The sequence below is a fragment of the Aotus nancymaae genome, unplaced genomic scaffold (genome assembly GCF_030222135.1).
Source record: "Aotus nancymaae isolate 86718 unplaced genomic scaffold, 86718_ANA_hifiasm-v0.15.2.pri h1tg000009l, whole genome shotgun sequence".
NCBI classification, from domain to species: domain Eukaryota; kingdom Metazoa; phylum Chordata; class Mammalia; order Primates; family Aotidae; genus Aotus; species Aotus nancymaae.
In genome coordinates, this window is record NW_026988420.1 from 3,273,452 (window position 1) to 3,290,795 (window position 17,344).

Below are 17,344 nucleotides of genomic sequence, written 5' to 3' on the forward strand. Positions count from 1 at the left end.
TTCTCTTTTTCTTTATTTTTTTCTTCTTTATTTCCCTTCAGAAGTATCATTCTTGACTTTGATTTTTTTTTACTTTTTAAAACAATTTTTATTGTACTAAAATATATGTATGCTATGTATATGTGTTATACATAGCATGAAATTTACCATTTTAACCATATTTAGGTATATAGTAGATTGGCATTAAGTACAACCACCACTACTATCATTTCTAAATTTTTACATAAGGGATTTTCGGCTTTTATCATTTGCTAGTGAGATCCTTTTAGAAAAATGTTATGCCATTTAGAGAATGACAGCAAGGTAGAAAGAGAACATTTTATTTTTCCATTCATCTCTGTTGAACTCTGAATGTATCTATTTGATACAGATGTATCAACACCACCTTAGGAAGTAGGTGAAAGAGTCATAGAACTTCCAATCTTTTCCCAACAATGTGTGACATATATAAGGAGCTATGAAAGAGGTGTATAAAAAGACCATTAACAATATAAGGGTGTAATTGGTATGGACCAAAGATAGATCAAAACCGCTGTAAGAGTTCTCAGTAATACCCTATGAGATTGATGTTTTAAGATACTCTTAAAAATGTAGATTACAGAGCAAGTACAATTCACTACTTCATTTATACACATAATTAACTACTTCCAACTTGAACCTAATATGGGAATGGCAGAAGACAATTTAATCACTGAAGCAGTAATCCTATATTAAGAATTCTATCAATCAGTATGTGGAAAAATGACATGTATTGGTATAAAGTTATTTGTAAAATTTCCTTACCATTCTTTGAATGTCTGTGGGATTCATAGTAGTGTCCCTTTTACCACAGCTGATATTGCTAATTTGTGCCCTCTCTTTTTAAAATATTCAGTCTGGTTAAAGGTTTATCCATTTCATTGACCTTCTAAAATAATTCGTTTTTGGTTTCACTGATTTCCTCTATTGTTTTCTGTTTACTATTTTGTTGATTTCTTCTCTAGTCTTTCTTCTCTTCTCTGACTTTTGGTTTATCATGAAGGGATGCTGAATTTTACCAAATGTTTTTTCTGCATCTATCGAGATGACCAAATGGTTTTTGTCCTTCATTCTGTTAATGTGATGTATGGTGTTTATTGATTTGTTCATGTTGAATCATCCTGGCATTCTTGGGATAAATGTGTTGTATTTGGTTTGCTAGCGTTTTGTTGAGGATTTTTGCATCTATGTTCATCAGAGATATTGGTCTGTAGTTTTCTTTTTTGTTGTTTTTGCTTGGTTTTGGTATCATGGTTATGCTGGCCTCACGTATTGAGTTAGGAAGAATCTCCTCTGCGTCAAGGCTTTCAAAAAGTTTGAGAAGGTCTGGTATTAATTCTTCTTTAGAGGTGTGGTAGAATTAAGCAGTGAAGTCCTCTGGTCCTAGACTTTTCTTTGTTGGGAGACTTTTTTTTATTACTAATTCAATATTGTTACTCATTATTGTTCTGTTTAGATTTCCTGTTTCTTCTTGTTTCAATCTTGGAAGGTTATATGTATCCACATATTTATCCATTTTTCCTAGGCTTTCAAATGTATTGACATATACTTGTTCACAGTAGCCTCTAATGACCTTTTGTATTTCTTTGTTATCCATTGTGATGTCTCCTTTTTCATTTATGATTTTATTTGTTTGGATCTTCTTTGATTTTTGGTCTAATGTGTTCTTTTTCTAGTTTCTTAAGGGTGAAACTGAGGTCACTGATTTTCTTCTTTTTTTAATATAGGCACTTAATGCTGCAAATTTCCCTCTAAGTGCTGCTTCAGCTACACCCCCAAATTTGATATGTTATTGTTTTCTTAATTGTCATTCGGTTCAAAATACTGTTTAATTTCCCTTTGGATTTCTGTGACCCATGGTTTATTTATACATGTTTTGTGTAATTTCCACTTATTTAAAAATTTTTCAGATATATTTGTGTTATGGTTGTCTTATTAAATCCATGGCGGTCACATAACACATTGCAAGACTTCAATGTTTTAAAATTTACTGAGATTGTTTTATGGTTCAAAATAGGATCTATCTTGCTAAATGTTCCTTGTACACGTGAAAATAACTCCTAGTCTGCTATTGCTGAGCAGCATGCTCTGAAAATTTTAATTATATCAAATTGGTTCAAGTCTATAAATTTACTGATTCTATATCAACTTCTCCTATCAGTTACTGAGAGAGGGGTGCTGAAATCACTGAGTCTAAATGTGAATATTTCTATTTTTTCTTACAGTCTACCAGGTTTTGCTTCATGTATATTGGTGTTTAGCAATATAAATATTGAAGAATTTGCTCCTATGTCATCTTAAATGACCATCTGTATCTCTAAAATATTGATGTCTTTGCTCTGAAATATACTTTGTTTTAATATAGTCACTTTTCTTTTGATTAGTGTCAGTATAGTGTAGTGTAGTGTAGTATAGTATAGTATAGTATAGTATAGTAACCTTTTACTTTTAACCTATTTGTGTTTTTATAATTAAGGTAGGTTTCTTGTAGATGGCATTTACTTCAATCCTGTTTCTGTGTTCAGTTTCACAATCTGTCTTTCAATTGGGATGGGGATGTTTTCACCATTTTTATTTAATGTGATTATTTTAATATAATTATTTATATGAGTTGGTTCAAATCTACCAAATTGCTATTTGTTTGCATATTCAACAAATTTTCTCTTTGTTTCCTTTGTCTACTTCTGGATTAATTAATTATCATTTCATTTTTATCTCCTTAGTTGATATATTAGCTATATTTTTTGTTTTACAAGCTTCCTTTAGATATACTAAGCATCTTTAACTTCTTACGGTCCATCCTCAACCATTTTTTGCCATTTCACGTGTGATGTGAGAACATTATAGCAGTCCTATCTTTCTCTGTTATGGTCTTTGTTTCGTTCTTGTCATACATTTTACTTTTATCCTGTTATAACACCCCAAATACATTGTTACTCCTTTGGCTTTGAGCGAAGTGTCTTCTAACATTTTTTAACATTTTTTGTATACCCATATATTTATGATTTCTGGTATTTAAAAATTTTCTGGTGAACATCTTGATTTTTCTTCTAGCAGCACATTCTCTTTGCCAGAAAGGCGTTCTTTAGTATTTCTTGTGGTGCTGGATTGTTGAAGTAACTTGTTTTCAGCTTTAGTTAGTCCAAAAAAGTCTTTATTTTGACTTTGTCTTTTTCTTTTTTTTTTTGAGACGGAGTTTCACTCTTGTTACCCAGGCTGGAGTGCAATGGCGTGATCTCGGCTCACCGCAACCTCCGCCTCCTGGGTTCAGGCAATTCTCCTGCCTCAGCCTCCTGAGTAGCTGGGATTACAGGCACGCGCCACCATGCCCAGCTATTTTTTTGTATTTTTAGTCGAGATGGGGTTTCACCGTGTTGACCAGGATGGTCTCGATCTCTTGACCTCGTGATCCACCCGCCTCGGCCTCCCAAAGTGCTGGGATTACAGGCGTGAGCCACCGCGCCCGGCCAACTTTGTCTTTTAAAGATAGTTTTGTTAGGTATAGAATGCTAGGCTGGACTTTTTTTCTTTTAGTACTTTAAAGTTGGTGCTTCAGTGTCTTCCGACCTGAATTGTTACTGACTAGAAGGCTGATGTCATCTTTTTTTTCACTCCTTTGTATGTTATATATCCTTTTTCTCTAGATACATCTGTTTTCTCTTTAAGATTTTTCTCTCTTGTTTTTAAGCAATTTAATTATAATGTACCTTATAGTTTTCCTTGTTTTTTTTGTTTGGGGTTCATTGAACATGTTTTATCTATGGGCTTAAAGTTTTTATCATGCTTGGAAAAAAAATTACACATTATTCTTTTCAAATAATATTTGGCCTTTCTTCTTTCCTATTCTTTGCAGACTCACACATACATAAGGCCCTTTGACATTGTCCCTCCAGTTACTGATACTTTGTTGTTTTCTTTTTCTTTTCATTTTTTCTGTGCTTCATTTTGGAGAGTATCTATAGCTATGCCTTCAACTTTACTAATCTTTTCTTCTGTGGTGTCCAGTCGGTTATAAATCTGTTAGTCCCAATATCAGCTTTTTAAAAATTTTCAGATGTTATACTTTTCATCTCTAGAAGATTATTTTGTGTTTTTTTTCTTGTTTTCCATATTTTATGTCTCTCCTTAATATGATTATGCTTTCCTCGACCTTTGTACACAGATGAAATGTAGTTTTTTAGAACTTTGTTCCGGGATGGAGCAAATCACTTGGGAAAAGCATGACACTTTTAAGGATTCCTGTTAAGCTTTGTTAGAATGGACTAGAGCAGGATTTCTTCTAGTGCTGATCTTCTACCACTTCTCAGCCACGACCTTCAGTATTTTACCTGATGCCCATAATTTATGAAGTTTTCCACTGTCTCTGGTGGGAACATGAAGTGTTCCCCATTCTGTGTGAACTCAAGGCCTTGTTCCTTTTGCTCCCTTTGAGTGGGTATTTCACTAGTCTTAAGGTAGCTTCTTCACACACATGTACCGGTAAATATTTATCCATGGACTTCACTGGGGTGGGCTGGGGTGAAGCCTCTGCCATCTCTGGAGCACCGTCCATGTGCAGCAGCCCCTCCTCTGCAGTACTCTGTCTTGCAAATTGTAGCTGCCTGGGTCTCCTTGGCCTCCCAACCCTATCTTCTCAACTCAGGGAGACCATCTGTGTCTGCATTGGCTCCTCTCCCTCATTGCAGCCTGGAAACTCTCTTCCTGCAGTGAGTTAAGGCAATTTGAGGAGTCACTGGTTTTTCTTCTCGCAGGGATAACTGTCCCCTGAGCTGTCCATTGTCTAATATTTGAAAACAACTGTTTCATGTATTTTTTCATTTTTTAGTTGTTTAACGCAGGAGGGCAAACCTATTGCCTGTTATTTCTGCCTTATAATTTCTCTTCTGATTTTACAATGTCTTGTTATTTTAAGTAAAACTCCTTTAAAAATAGCTCTCTCTCTTTGAGAATCTTAAGTATGTTTTTCTAGTCATTTTCAGATTGACGTTGTTTAGTTGGATATTGATTTTTCTGTTTGTAAAGTTTATTGGGCTTTTCTTAAGATGAAGATTTCATCATATGAAATTTCAGTTTTTATGTTCCACTCTATGGATGTGTCTACCTTCCTGCTCTTACCAGCCGGTCTAAAGTCTTTCCTGTTGTTTTCACTTGGTCCACAGGGCCTCCCAGTCTTTCAGTGATGGCTTAGAGCTTCCGTCTTCAGTGACGTTCAGGTTCTGGACTGGCATCTTTGTATCCTCCTCCCCTCAGATATGCTGCTTTATTCAAATATTTGCAGCTATTTTTATATGCTGCTTTATTCAAATAGCTGTAGCAACTTTATTCAAATAGTTGTAGCCATTTTATTTAAATAGCAGTTATGTTCTGTCTCCAGTGCCATCTCATACAATGGGCTTGCCTGAAGTCCCAAAAAGGTGACCTTTTGTTCCCTGTCACACTGTGGGCTTTGGCTGTAACCTAAAGCTTCTTTTCAGGGCTGTGAACCTCACAGATGATCATTTCAAGTAAAGCTTTTTTATCACGTTTGTTTCATTTAGTTTTTAATCATGGCTCTGTATCTTTTTTTAAAATCTTTTTGTTTTAAGGGAAATAATTCTTGTGTGTTTGAACTAATGGGCACAGTGGATGGGTTTAAGCCATGAATTCAAAGTATGAATTCAATACAGGCCCTCATGTATTAGTTTTGAGGGGTTACCGGGTAAGCAGATATTAGAGGCCAGAGTAGCATGTTGAATTATATTTATAATGAAGAAATTCTCTCAGCCCATGAGTACACATAAATGAGTTATGTGTCAAATTTTGCAAATTCATAAAGTAACTTCTTTTCTGTAATTTTATGAAAATTGCTTCCTAGACTCATCTTTGGAAAGGAAATTTATAACTAATATGTCAATACATACAGAAGTTATGAAGCACAGTTTTGTTCTAGGACTGCTCTTATTGGAAAGCCATATTAGTTACAACATACCATACAGCTCTGTTATCAATAATATTATTCAAATTGTTACTGAATTTTATGTATTGATTGACATACTCATTAATGCCACATTCTAAGACTTCAATATGTGATTATCTGAGATATTCTCTATAATTTTGCTTGCTTTTTTTAAAAGCATACTAAAGATGAAAAAGTCTCATAAAATATAATTGAGAGTTATTATTAATTCCAGAATATTAAATTTGCTGTGATCTAATCACCTGATTCCAGTCACCAGGCCATTCTGCCAGTCTGATTCTTCACAAAATATGGCAGAAGATCAGCCAACACAACTCTGGGGAAGAATGAAGGCCAACTTCTAACACTTGAATGCTTCATTCATGTCTGACTTCTCTTTTTACAAAAGCTTGTATTAATTCCTCATGCTCCTGTAGGACAGGATTGTTTCACACACTGAAAAACCATCATGATTATGGTAAGTGTATGACATAGGGTAAGTGTAAGCCTCACAGAATCAGGCTCTTACCTGCCTATGATACTGCAGGTAATCTGCCAGTTCCTACCGCCAATAAGATAGCCCCAGAAGTAACATAACAGCACCTAAAGCTACATATGTACTTTTCACTCAGTGGGATCTCTCTTTGTGGTATTCATGCCATGTCATTTTGCAGTCGGTAGTAGAGCTTGGTGAATGTCTGGTTCGGGAGTATGTTTTATCTCTCTAACAAGTCGTCATGTTTCTTAGAAAGTCTTTCGTTTCCTTTTAATTCTCCTATAGTAGCTGGTACAGCCTCTGCTGTTAGGAGGTAACTGAAATATCCTTTCATATTCAGAAATATGAAAGGAAAATGAACACTGTGCTCTTCAAGTAACTAGGAAGTTACAACTGGGTGAAGTTTTAACTTTGTGTGGGTCGGGGAAGTAATGCCACTTATCAATAATCTAGAAAAATGTTCATGCCTACTGTAATGCTCATAGCATGACTTAGGGAAAAATAGAACATATCGCAAACATTGTTTGAACTTATTTCAGTTTATTCTTAAGCTCCATGAAGGTAAATGAAGAAAACCTTGATTTACTCTTAAAGTCATATAATTATTTAATGACAATGCTGACTTGTGTAGAATCTTACAGATCATAATTTGTTATTAGTATAAGTGCAGAACATAATACAATGAAACAAATTTCTTTCTAAGCTTCTTAGATAATTTTGAATGCCCTAATATAAATGTATTTAAGTTAGTTGCTCTGACATAAAGAAGTTTAAATTGTTCTTGGTAAAGATTTTCATTTCTAAAACCTTCAGTTTATTATGGTCTAAATTACTGAGGCCACCAAATTCAGACCTGAAGCACATTAAAATGAAATATTTTTAGGAGGTAATATCAGTGATAAATTCTACAACCAAATAGTCAAGCTTTTTATAAAGAGCATATCATGAGCATGTGCACGTTTGCACTTTAAAAATCTTCTCTAAACTGTACTTAATTTTTGTGCTTAAACATTATTTATTTTTCATAAAACACAAATTATTTGTCTTTCAACATTTTCTTACCACTCTGGAGTGTATTTCTTTGGCATACAACGGGAATAAAAATTCTGATTCCCCTTCCAAGAGCAGTCCATCTTTTGTTACACGCAAGTGGCCCATTCCTGTCTGTTAAAAAAAAATGAGATACATTCATTTTTTATTGCTTGCTTTTTCATGTATCTTAATATTGACTTAAATCACAAATGTATTTTCGTGTATTGCCTACCACCTTTTCTCTATTTCTCTTAAATTAAAACTTTAGCTTTTTTTTTTTTTTCTTTTTCCGATGGAGTCTTGCTCTGTCACCAGGCTGGAGTGCAATGGCGTGATCTTGGCTCACTGCAACCACCTCTGCCTCCTGGGTTCAAGCGATTGTCCTGCCTCAGCCTCCCGAGTAGCTGGAACTACAGGTGTGTGTCACCATGCCCAGCTAATTTTTGTATTTTTAGTAAAGACGAGGTTTCACCATGTTGGCCAGGATGGTCTCGATCTCTTGACCTTGTGATCTGCCCGCCTTGGCCTCTCAAAATGCTGGGATTACAGGTGTGAACCACTGTGACCAGCCAAAACTTTAGGTATTTTAATTCAAAATTCAATGTTATTAAATCTTGTATAAATATGAAGAGCTGTTCAGAAAATATATATAAGATTTAAAGAGTTATTTTGTAATAAACCCTTAAGAGCCCATCACCATATAAGAAAAAGAATCTTACTATTTTTTTAAAAAATAATTTAAATTAAGATACAATAAAATGAAATGTTTTGAGGTATATAGGCCCGTGAGTTTTAACACATATATGGATTCGTGTAACCATCAACAAATTCAGAATACACTATAGTTCCGTCACTTGCCCCAAAATACCATAAATACCGTCATCTGAGCCACTATGTAGTAAATATTTATTGGACACTTCTTAAGTGAAAAGCAAAATAGGAGGATGTAGAGGCGTGTTCAAGGTGCCTGCTCTTAAGGGGTTTACGGTCATGAAGGGTTACCAGACTGGGTGGACAACATGATTCTGGAGGTCCAAGGACCGCTGTGCTGTTAAAACTTGTGGGAATTTCCAACTTCATGCCCTTTACATTCTCAGGAGCATTTGGCACTGGACCCCTTCCTCCTGAAACATTATCCTCCTTTGGTTTCCATCATGCTGTGCTCATCTAGGTTCCTCTCACCTCCAGAACCACATTCTCCGTCCCTTAACAGGCTCGTCCTCTCTGCCCAGCCCTTGACCACTGGCTTCCTCAAGTTCAATCTTAGGCCCTTTCCTACGTTCATGCTACGAATTGGCTTCCATTACTATTTCAGTGTGGGGGCTTATCCATTTTTTCCCAATTTAAAAAATAGTAGTGAAATGTTATACACATTTTACCTTCTTAACCACTTTTAAGAGTACAGATCCGTGCTATTAAGTACCTTCATGATGTTGTGTGACCACTACCACCATCCATCTCTAGAACTGCTTTCCTCTTGCACAATTAAACACAGTACCCATTAAACAACACCCCATTCTCCCCTCCACCCAACCCCCTGGCAACCACTGTTGACTTTCTTTTTTTAAAAAAGTTTTAATATGTACTTGAGACATTGTAATTGTACATATTTTGGGGTACAATTTGAAATACGTATAAGGCTAAATCTTACAGCATTTCTGCTCTATGAGTTTGATTACTCTAAGTACCTCATGTAAGTGGAATCATAATATTTATCTTTTTGTGGCTGGCTTATTTCACTTAGCATAATGTCCTCTAGGATCATTCATGTTATAGCATGTTATGACATTTCTGTTTTTTATGGCTGAATAATAATATTCTACTGTGTGTACAAACCATATTTTGCTCATCCACTGATGGATGCTTGGGTTGCTTCCATATTTTAGTTACTGTGAATAATGCTGCTATGAACATGGGTATGCAAATATCTCTTTGACGCCCTGTTTTCAATTCTTTTAGTATATAACCAAATACAGAATTGATCTATCATATGGCAAAACTATTGTTAATTTTTTTTGAGAACTGCCATACTGTTTTCCATGGTAGCAATTCAATTTTATATTCAAACAGTGCACAAGAATTCCAATTTCTCCACAATCTCCCTAACACTTGGTATTTTCTGTTTGATATAGTAGCCATCCAAATGGAAGAATCCATTTTTATCTGTAGTTTAAATTCTGTGTTCTGAACTTCATACCCATATATCTGATTGCCTACCTGTCCTCCCCTTCTGACTGTCTTAAAAGCATCTGAATTCAACCAGTTGAGCTTTGATTTTCCTGCTCTTCCCAAAATAGAAAGCATTATTAAAAAAAGGAGAGCAGGACAGTCCAAAGGATGAAACAAAGCATTAGGTATATTGTACAGGTGAATTTCTATGATAGAGATATGTTATCCTGAACTGAATCTTACCTGCTAGGCAATAGACTCCTACTTTCAAGGACATCATCAGTTGAAAGCTCCATTAATGAGAACCAAATTAAATTGTGTGATTTAACCAAATTGAATGTGTGCAGCCTTTCCTAACCTCCTTAAACCATTATGAGTTCCTCATAGGATCCCTACAAAGATTTGAGCCTATCTCTCATATAAACCTCACCACATTATGTTACATGTGTGTAAACTTCTATTGCACAGCAGGATTTGTAAATGGTATCTGTATTTGTAGCACTTAGCACTGTGCCTTATACATCATAGAACCTAACAAAACTGTGTTCAATGACTGAATGGCCCTGGCAGCTCTTAAGATCCATCTATACAGCACAGTACTTATATTAGGTGCTCAGTATACATTTAAAAAAATTAATAGGTTAATAATTGGCATCACTTCAGAATTCGCAGGCCTAAGATGATAAATAGTACATAGTAAATGACTCTGCATTTCAGTTTGTGTTATATAGTCATCATTCAAAAAAACTTTTAACCTTGTATATTTATAACATCACACCAACAATTCCTAGGTAGCATAACATCTTATCAAATCCATGTTGCTTTACCTTTATCCTAATAACTATTCTTTTCTTACTTCAGGGTTTCATTGTTTTTAGTCACTTCTGGTAGTTTTCTAAACAACTTTCATTTCTTGCTAGGATGTTAGTAACAATTTTAGGCATCAGATGTAAGTTGCAGTTTATAAAATTTTTTTCCTTATAAAAGGAATAATGAATGCTTACACATTTTAAAGCTAACTATATTCTAAAACATTGCTGTAAATGAATAACATTATTTTCTCCTTCAATGATATGATTTGTATGACATTTTCTCTCAATTTGACAGTGATCCTGGTTGTTCATATCGCAGACAGGGAATTCCTAGGATTTAGTGGGAAAGTTAAAGCACATTTTGTGTAAAGATGAATCCTGAAAACAGTCAGTGATTGATTGTCTTATCTATCTTCTAATACCCACAAAGAGACTAACTCACTCACCTTTCCATAGCAATTTCAATATTTTGTGAGACTTTGACCTTTGTTTATTCTGAATCAGGGAAAAGACTGGACTTGAATTTTCTTGTTGGTTAAGCGTAAGAAAAGATAAAGATTGGTGGAGTTGATCATCTAAGTTGTGACGAGTGAGAATTTCTGAGACTCTACAAATATGCACAGAAATCAGGTCTCGGTATTTATTTGTAAATTTATTTACCGAGTTTAAATTTCATATAATGAAATTGATATTTCCCAGAATGTCACTGTAGAGAATAATTTAATTTAATTTTGACTGATCTTATAATTGACTCTTAGAAAAAGTCAAAAATATATTCTTTTATTTTTAATTGACAAATACTATTTGTGTATGTTTATGGGGTTTAAAGGGATATTTTGGTACACGTATACATTATAAAATGATCAAATCAGATTGATGAACATATCTTTTATCTAAAATATTTATCATTTCTTTCTTGTAAGAACATTTAAAATCCTTTCTTTTAGCTATTTTAAAATATACAATACTTTATTACTAACTATAGTCACTCTGCTAGGCAAAATGAAATAAACCTAAAAAATATCCCCCTCTGCTAGGGGAAGAAAAATTCCTTTAATAGTACTGCAGTTGTGAGTAAACAAAACCCCCAAACTCCCACTTGATAGAAAACTTGTTTTCTGATAAATATGAATAGCTCTATTTAGACATTAAAAATAATTCTAGAAATGATCCCAAATCACTTGGGTTAAAAAGCTAATAAAAACCTATTAAAGAAAATATATAGCATATAAATATTATATATATAGTATTTGTAAAAAAAAAACAAACAAAAAACCTATGCTTTTTGGTATTGAGAATTCTACGGTGGAAAATTATGAGCCAAAATAATATATATTTATACTAAATAATGTATATATACTTAGATTGTTATTTTGGCTCATACTTTTCCCACCATAGAATTCTCAATACCAAAAAGCATAGTAATTTTCGTGAGTTTTTCCTAGACTCAAACAGATATACTCATTTCAACAATGTAAGGTTGTCCCTATTAACCCTCATCCAAATGCACTGATCTATTTGTATTAATACAATAAAAGTAGCACAATATCTGTCATGGAGGAAATGAACATAAGTAAGTAGAACATGCCTAATCTCTGTTCAATCAGCAGTTATTTGAGTGTGTGCAGAAATATTGGTCACTCTCTGGTACTGATTTTTAAACAGAATATGTTGAGTTTAGTATCATTTCCCCAAAATTTTATTTTTTACATTTATGAATTTAACATTTATCATTAACTTAATAAACAAGTTAAATAATTTTAGAGTTACAATTCATTTTACATTTATTGTAATGAAGTATAACATCTTCAGAAAAGTGAACAAATTGTTTAACTACTGAATGTACCAGTTTATATCCCCACCAACTCTTCCTGAAATCTCTTTATGTTCCAATGGTGTATTGGTGTTTATATGCCGTAAGGTTTGAATGATTAGTTTTATAAAGAATTTATGTATATTTTACAATATGATGTGTGATTTTTCTTCTAGCACATTTTCTAGCTAGTTGAAACCAAAATACAGATGTATAATGAACACTAGTTTTTGTATCATGTTTTCTTTTTCTTTCTTTTTTTTTTTGAGACGGAGTTTCGCTCTTATTACTCAGGCTGGAGTGCAATGGCGCGATCTCGGCTCACTGCGACCTCCGCCTCCTGGGTTCAGGCAATTCTCCTGCCTCAGCCTCCTGAGTAGCTGGGATTACAGGCACGCGCCACCATACCCAGCTAATTTTTTGTATTTTTAGTAAAGACGGGGTTTCACCATGTTGACCAGGATGGTCTCAATCTCTTGACCTTGTGATTCACCCGCCTCGGCCTCCCAAAGTGCTGGGATTACAGGCGTAAGCCACCGCGCCTGGCCTTGTATCATGTTTTCTTACTAAATACATACGTTGTAAACTTTTTATTTTTTCAATAGTTTTCCTTTAATTCTCTGGGTTTCATAAGGTAATACTAAAATTATTTGCAAGTTTTTTTCTCAGATCATCTTCTATTAATTTACTTTTATTCCTTATTTAACTAATTCTGTTGTTGCATTTGTCAAACTTTCAGAAAAACGCCAAATTACAGTAGTGATATTGGACATACTTTTCTTGTTCTTGGCTTCAGTGGGAATGTCTCTGGGCTTTTGGTATTAAGTATGTTCTTGGCTGCTGGTTTGTTGTAAACATTTTTTTTATCATGTTAGGGAAGATACTCATCAGCTACTTATTCTTACTACTGCCATTTATGACGTCTCATGTCGGGACACTGAGTAGGGTTGATTTTGAATCAAATGGAATGAATATAAATCCTAACTCTCATTTTCTGGCTGTGTGATCAGTAAAAGTATTTAATTTCTGACATTTCAGTTAAAGCATACCTGTATTTGTGGAGTACCTATTATGTGGTAAGGTAGCAGTATACTGGATGCTAGTAGAAATAATAAAAATGGACAAGCCCACTTTGGTATATTGTAAAGTAGAGCTGATTAAATGATGCAGGAGGAGTAGGAGAGGAACTACCATAGGACAACAACTCCAGACAGAAGAAGAGAATCATGGGACAGAAAAGACTCCGAAATTCTCAGATGGTATGTTCATTTAGCAGTACATATGATACAACTAAAAAATCAGAAAAGACTGACATGGCGCCTTATGAGGATGACACACAACTTCATGATGAATTTCATATTTTTAAAATATCCGTTTGAAAATTTTCTTTTTTTTTTTGAGATGGAGTTTCACTCTTGTTACCCAGGCTGGAGTGCAATGGTGTGATCTCAGCTCACCGCAACCTCCGCCTCCTGGGTTCAGGCAATTCTCCTGCCTCAGTCTCCTGAGTAGCTGGGATTACAGGCACGCGCCACCATGCCCAGCTAATTTTTGTATTTTTAGTAGAGACGGGGTTTCACCATGTTGACCAGGATGGTCTCGATCTCTTGACCTTGTGATCCACCCGCCTCGGCCTCCCAAAGTGCTGGGATTATAGGTGTGAGCCACTGCGCCTGGCCTCCCTTTGAAAATTTTCATAACAGACTGTAAAGGCAGAAAAGAATAATCAGGCTATAGTGCTAAGAACTCTTAGAAAGTTAAAAGGGGGACTGATCCTTATGTATATGTGAAAACAATGATAAATTTATAATTGGAAATGTTGGGTTCTAAAACACTAGCAAAAGCAGCAGCAAAAAGATAGATACAGCATGTAGGTCTGAAATCGTCTCTATTCATAAGAGCTTATAGTATGATAATGAATGCAAAATAACTAATAGGAAACATATAATTATTCAGTAAATGGTGTTCAGAAAACTATTTGAGGATAAAAATCAAATTAGAACCTCTCCTCATGTAAAATATTCGGAACACTAGTCTCTTAATTTGGAAAAGGAGGCATTGTAAAAAGCATTTATATATCCAGAGTGGTGATGCTTTCCACATTCTAACACACCACACAAAGGTTGCTGCCATCATCGTCATCATGCTCTTCATTATAATCCTCATCATTTATGACTACCCAGGAATTAAAAACGGATTTCCACAGAGCTGAATGTGCTTCTCAATATATTACCAACAGTATGGTGGCACCCAGATCACATGATAAGCAGAACATACTTTGATATTAAATTAAAAGTGTCAGAGCAACTAGCATAAGTCCACATTGAATCAATTAGTCCACATCATTTTATGCAATTAACAACTGAGAACTATATTAGATTTGTATCATCAACTGTTCTGATGCTTTTGCTACTCACCTGGACATTTTATATACAAAGAAAGGTCAATGTTACACAACAATGTATATCTTTCAGCAAATTTTGGAAAGCAACAACTTTAAGAACATACATATTTTACACAATTTACTCAAGTGCACTTGGGAAGAGATGGGAAAATTTGTGAGGGAATATCATGGTCCGTTAAATATCATATTCTGTTAACAAAATAATAGACTAATGCATTTTTATAGTAATACTGGGTCCATCAACCTGCCTGCAAACCCTTCAGTAATTTTTAGTTATCAATCGAGTACTAAATTTGTGTCATTCCTTCTTGGTCATTGCTAATTTCATATACACATACACCTGTCAAAGTTATCTTTTGTATCTACAGATTTTTTGAATTATAAAATATTTATTGGGTACTAAATTATATATCTGGCACTGTGATATGGCTGAGGATTCAAAAAAGCATCGTGTTCTACTGGCCCCCGAATGTCTCTGACATAATAGATACACCCATAGAATAGACAAATTCAAAAGTTCTGAATGGGGCTTGAATAAAGAGTATTGGAGAATTTGGAGAGTGCCTCTCAGAAGACGTGAGACTTGCACTAGGGCCAAGCTGGAAGTGTGCATCTTGAGAGTTTTAGATATTTAGTGGCATGTCCATGATAATTCTGTCATGGAGAAATTACTCTGGAGAAACATGTTCAAGATTCTATTATGCTTCGTTGGTGAGAAAACGTAGATAAATATCCTCTTTTATGTATCTTATTTTTTGAGTACTGTCATCTTTGAAATTCTGTTATTTCACATTTTGTGCATGTAGTCTTGTAAGCTACTGAACACCTTAAAATGGTCTGGCTTCCACATTTGGCCATTAATGTACAGCCTAAATCTTACTGCTATATGACAATGGTGACTATCCACAAAATATGTCTTTGTTTTAGGTTTTTTTTAAAACTCTCAGCTTACTCTATTTACACCTATGAAATCATCCATGCTGGGATTCATATTTCCATATTGTACCAATGGGGTGGTGGTTTTTGTCTGAGTGTAACTTTTTTTGTCTGAGTGTAATATTATTTTTATAATGAGAAGTTTAACAGGATAGTAGCGACTTTTTCATGTTATACTAAAAATACAATAAAATAAAGAATGACTTTCACCAAAGGATTTCATAATTTTGTGCCAGGGTTAAACTGAGCATTTAATTAACATAAGTAGTCACTAATGGTTCTTTTTCAGTGAGTATGTGTGTGCGATTAAAGAATCACAGATTGACCATAATCCTAATTAAAACTAAAACTCTTACTGAATCTGAATCCTAAGCTAATATTCTTTTCACTATTTTAAAAGTATCTCAAAGTAGGTTTTTCTAAATAAAACCTAAATAAGTAAATAAGATTGCTTGGTTTATAATTTCGAGATATTATCTTCATTAGCATTTGTGAGAAAAAACTATGTTACCAGAAGACATTAACAGTTTTATATTATTGGTAGAAATGGGAAGAAAGTGCCTAGTTCTGCATCTAGAGCTCATTAGTTTTGTTATAATAATATTCCCTGTGACAGGACAGTGAGGCGTAGTTCCAGTTCAGGCTGATGAATGTCCCTCCTTGCAGCGAGAGCCTGTGGCTTAGGAGACCATGTGTGCTGTTGCCTTCTTTATTTCCCAATTGCTGTAATATGGCTAAATCACTCACAAATATTATAATAAAAGATAAAACTGAAGGCATATCCCTGGGATAAAAATTAAAACTATAGTGCTATTTGTATCTTTAGACACCAGTAATAATAGGATTTGTATCATTGATATCCATGATAATGAAATTCCTCTGTACTTGGAATAGCTCTAGGTTTATCTTCATCCTCCATACTCAGTCTTAATAATATCTTGTCTTCTAAGAAAGAAAATGCCATTAAGTTAGTACATGTTCCTACTGTCTGTGACCTCTGCTTCAATCCTACTCTATTATAAGTAGCATATAAATCAAAAATTTCAATTTGGTTTTTAGACTGGAAAGCACTGATATAATACCTTTTAGAAAGATATAAATAATTTGAGAAAATGCCAGGGTACTGGTTAAAAATGCTACAGTGTCATATTTTTCTTTTAATCACAGTTCCATTCATTTGAAAAACAAATTTGATGGAGGCAGAGGCGGTTTAAGGCATCAATATTACACTGCTGAAAATCAAACAACAGTATGAGCTGGGCATCATGAAGGCAGGGATGCAGAACAGCAGAGACAGGGTTGGTCTGGGCACCAGACATATCTCTGCCACCAGCATCGTCTAGACCAAGGCAGTTGGAAGATCAGTGGTAAAATGTTGCTAAATGGAGCCACCAAGCATGTCAAATAGGCACAGCAAAGAAGTTGATGTCGCGTCGCTGTCTTGGTTTATGTGCCAGATAATATTACACTGCTCTTCCTTCCTACATGTTGCTTTCTTTGGGGAGATGTTACTGAAACAGCAGCGGTTTGGTCTAGGTCCTGCTGCTTGCTGTAGAGAAAGCCAGTGACTAAAGTGACAAGGAAGAAGGCTTTACTTGGAGATGGGAGGTCAGTCTTAATCTCTCTGATCAACTAAAATTAGGGGTTTTTCTTTCTTTTTTTTTGAGACGCAGTCTTGCTCTGTTGCCAGGCTGGACTGCAGTGGCGCAGTCTCGGCTCACTGCAACAT

The 17,344-nt window shown here is 34.8% G+C and overlaps 1 protein-coding gene across 6 annotated transcripts in view; it reads right to left on the reverse strand.

Moving 5' to 3' along the window:
* Nucleotides 1-17,344, reverse strand: part of SGCG (sarcoglycan gamma) — a 117,839-nt gene that overhangs the window by 69,825 nt on the left and 30,670 nt on the right. For all 6 annotated transcript variants that reach the window (XM_012441531.3, XM_021677348.2, XM_064373509.1 and 3 more), the window contains one exon: nucleotides 7,512-7,613. In XM_012441531.3, coding sequence (XP_012296954.3) covers nucleotides 7,512-7,613 — 102 coding nt within the window. The remainder of the gene's footprint in view (nucleotides 1-7,511; nucleotides 7,614-17,344) is intronic.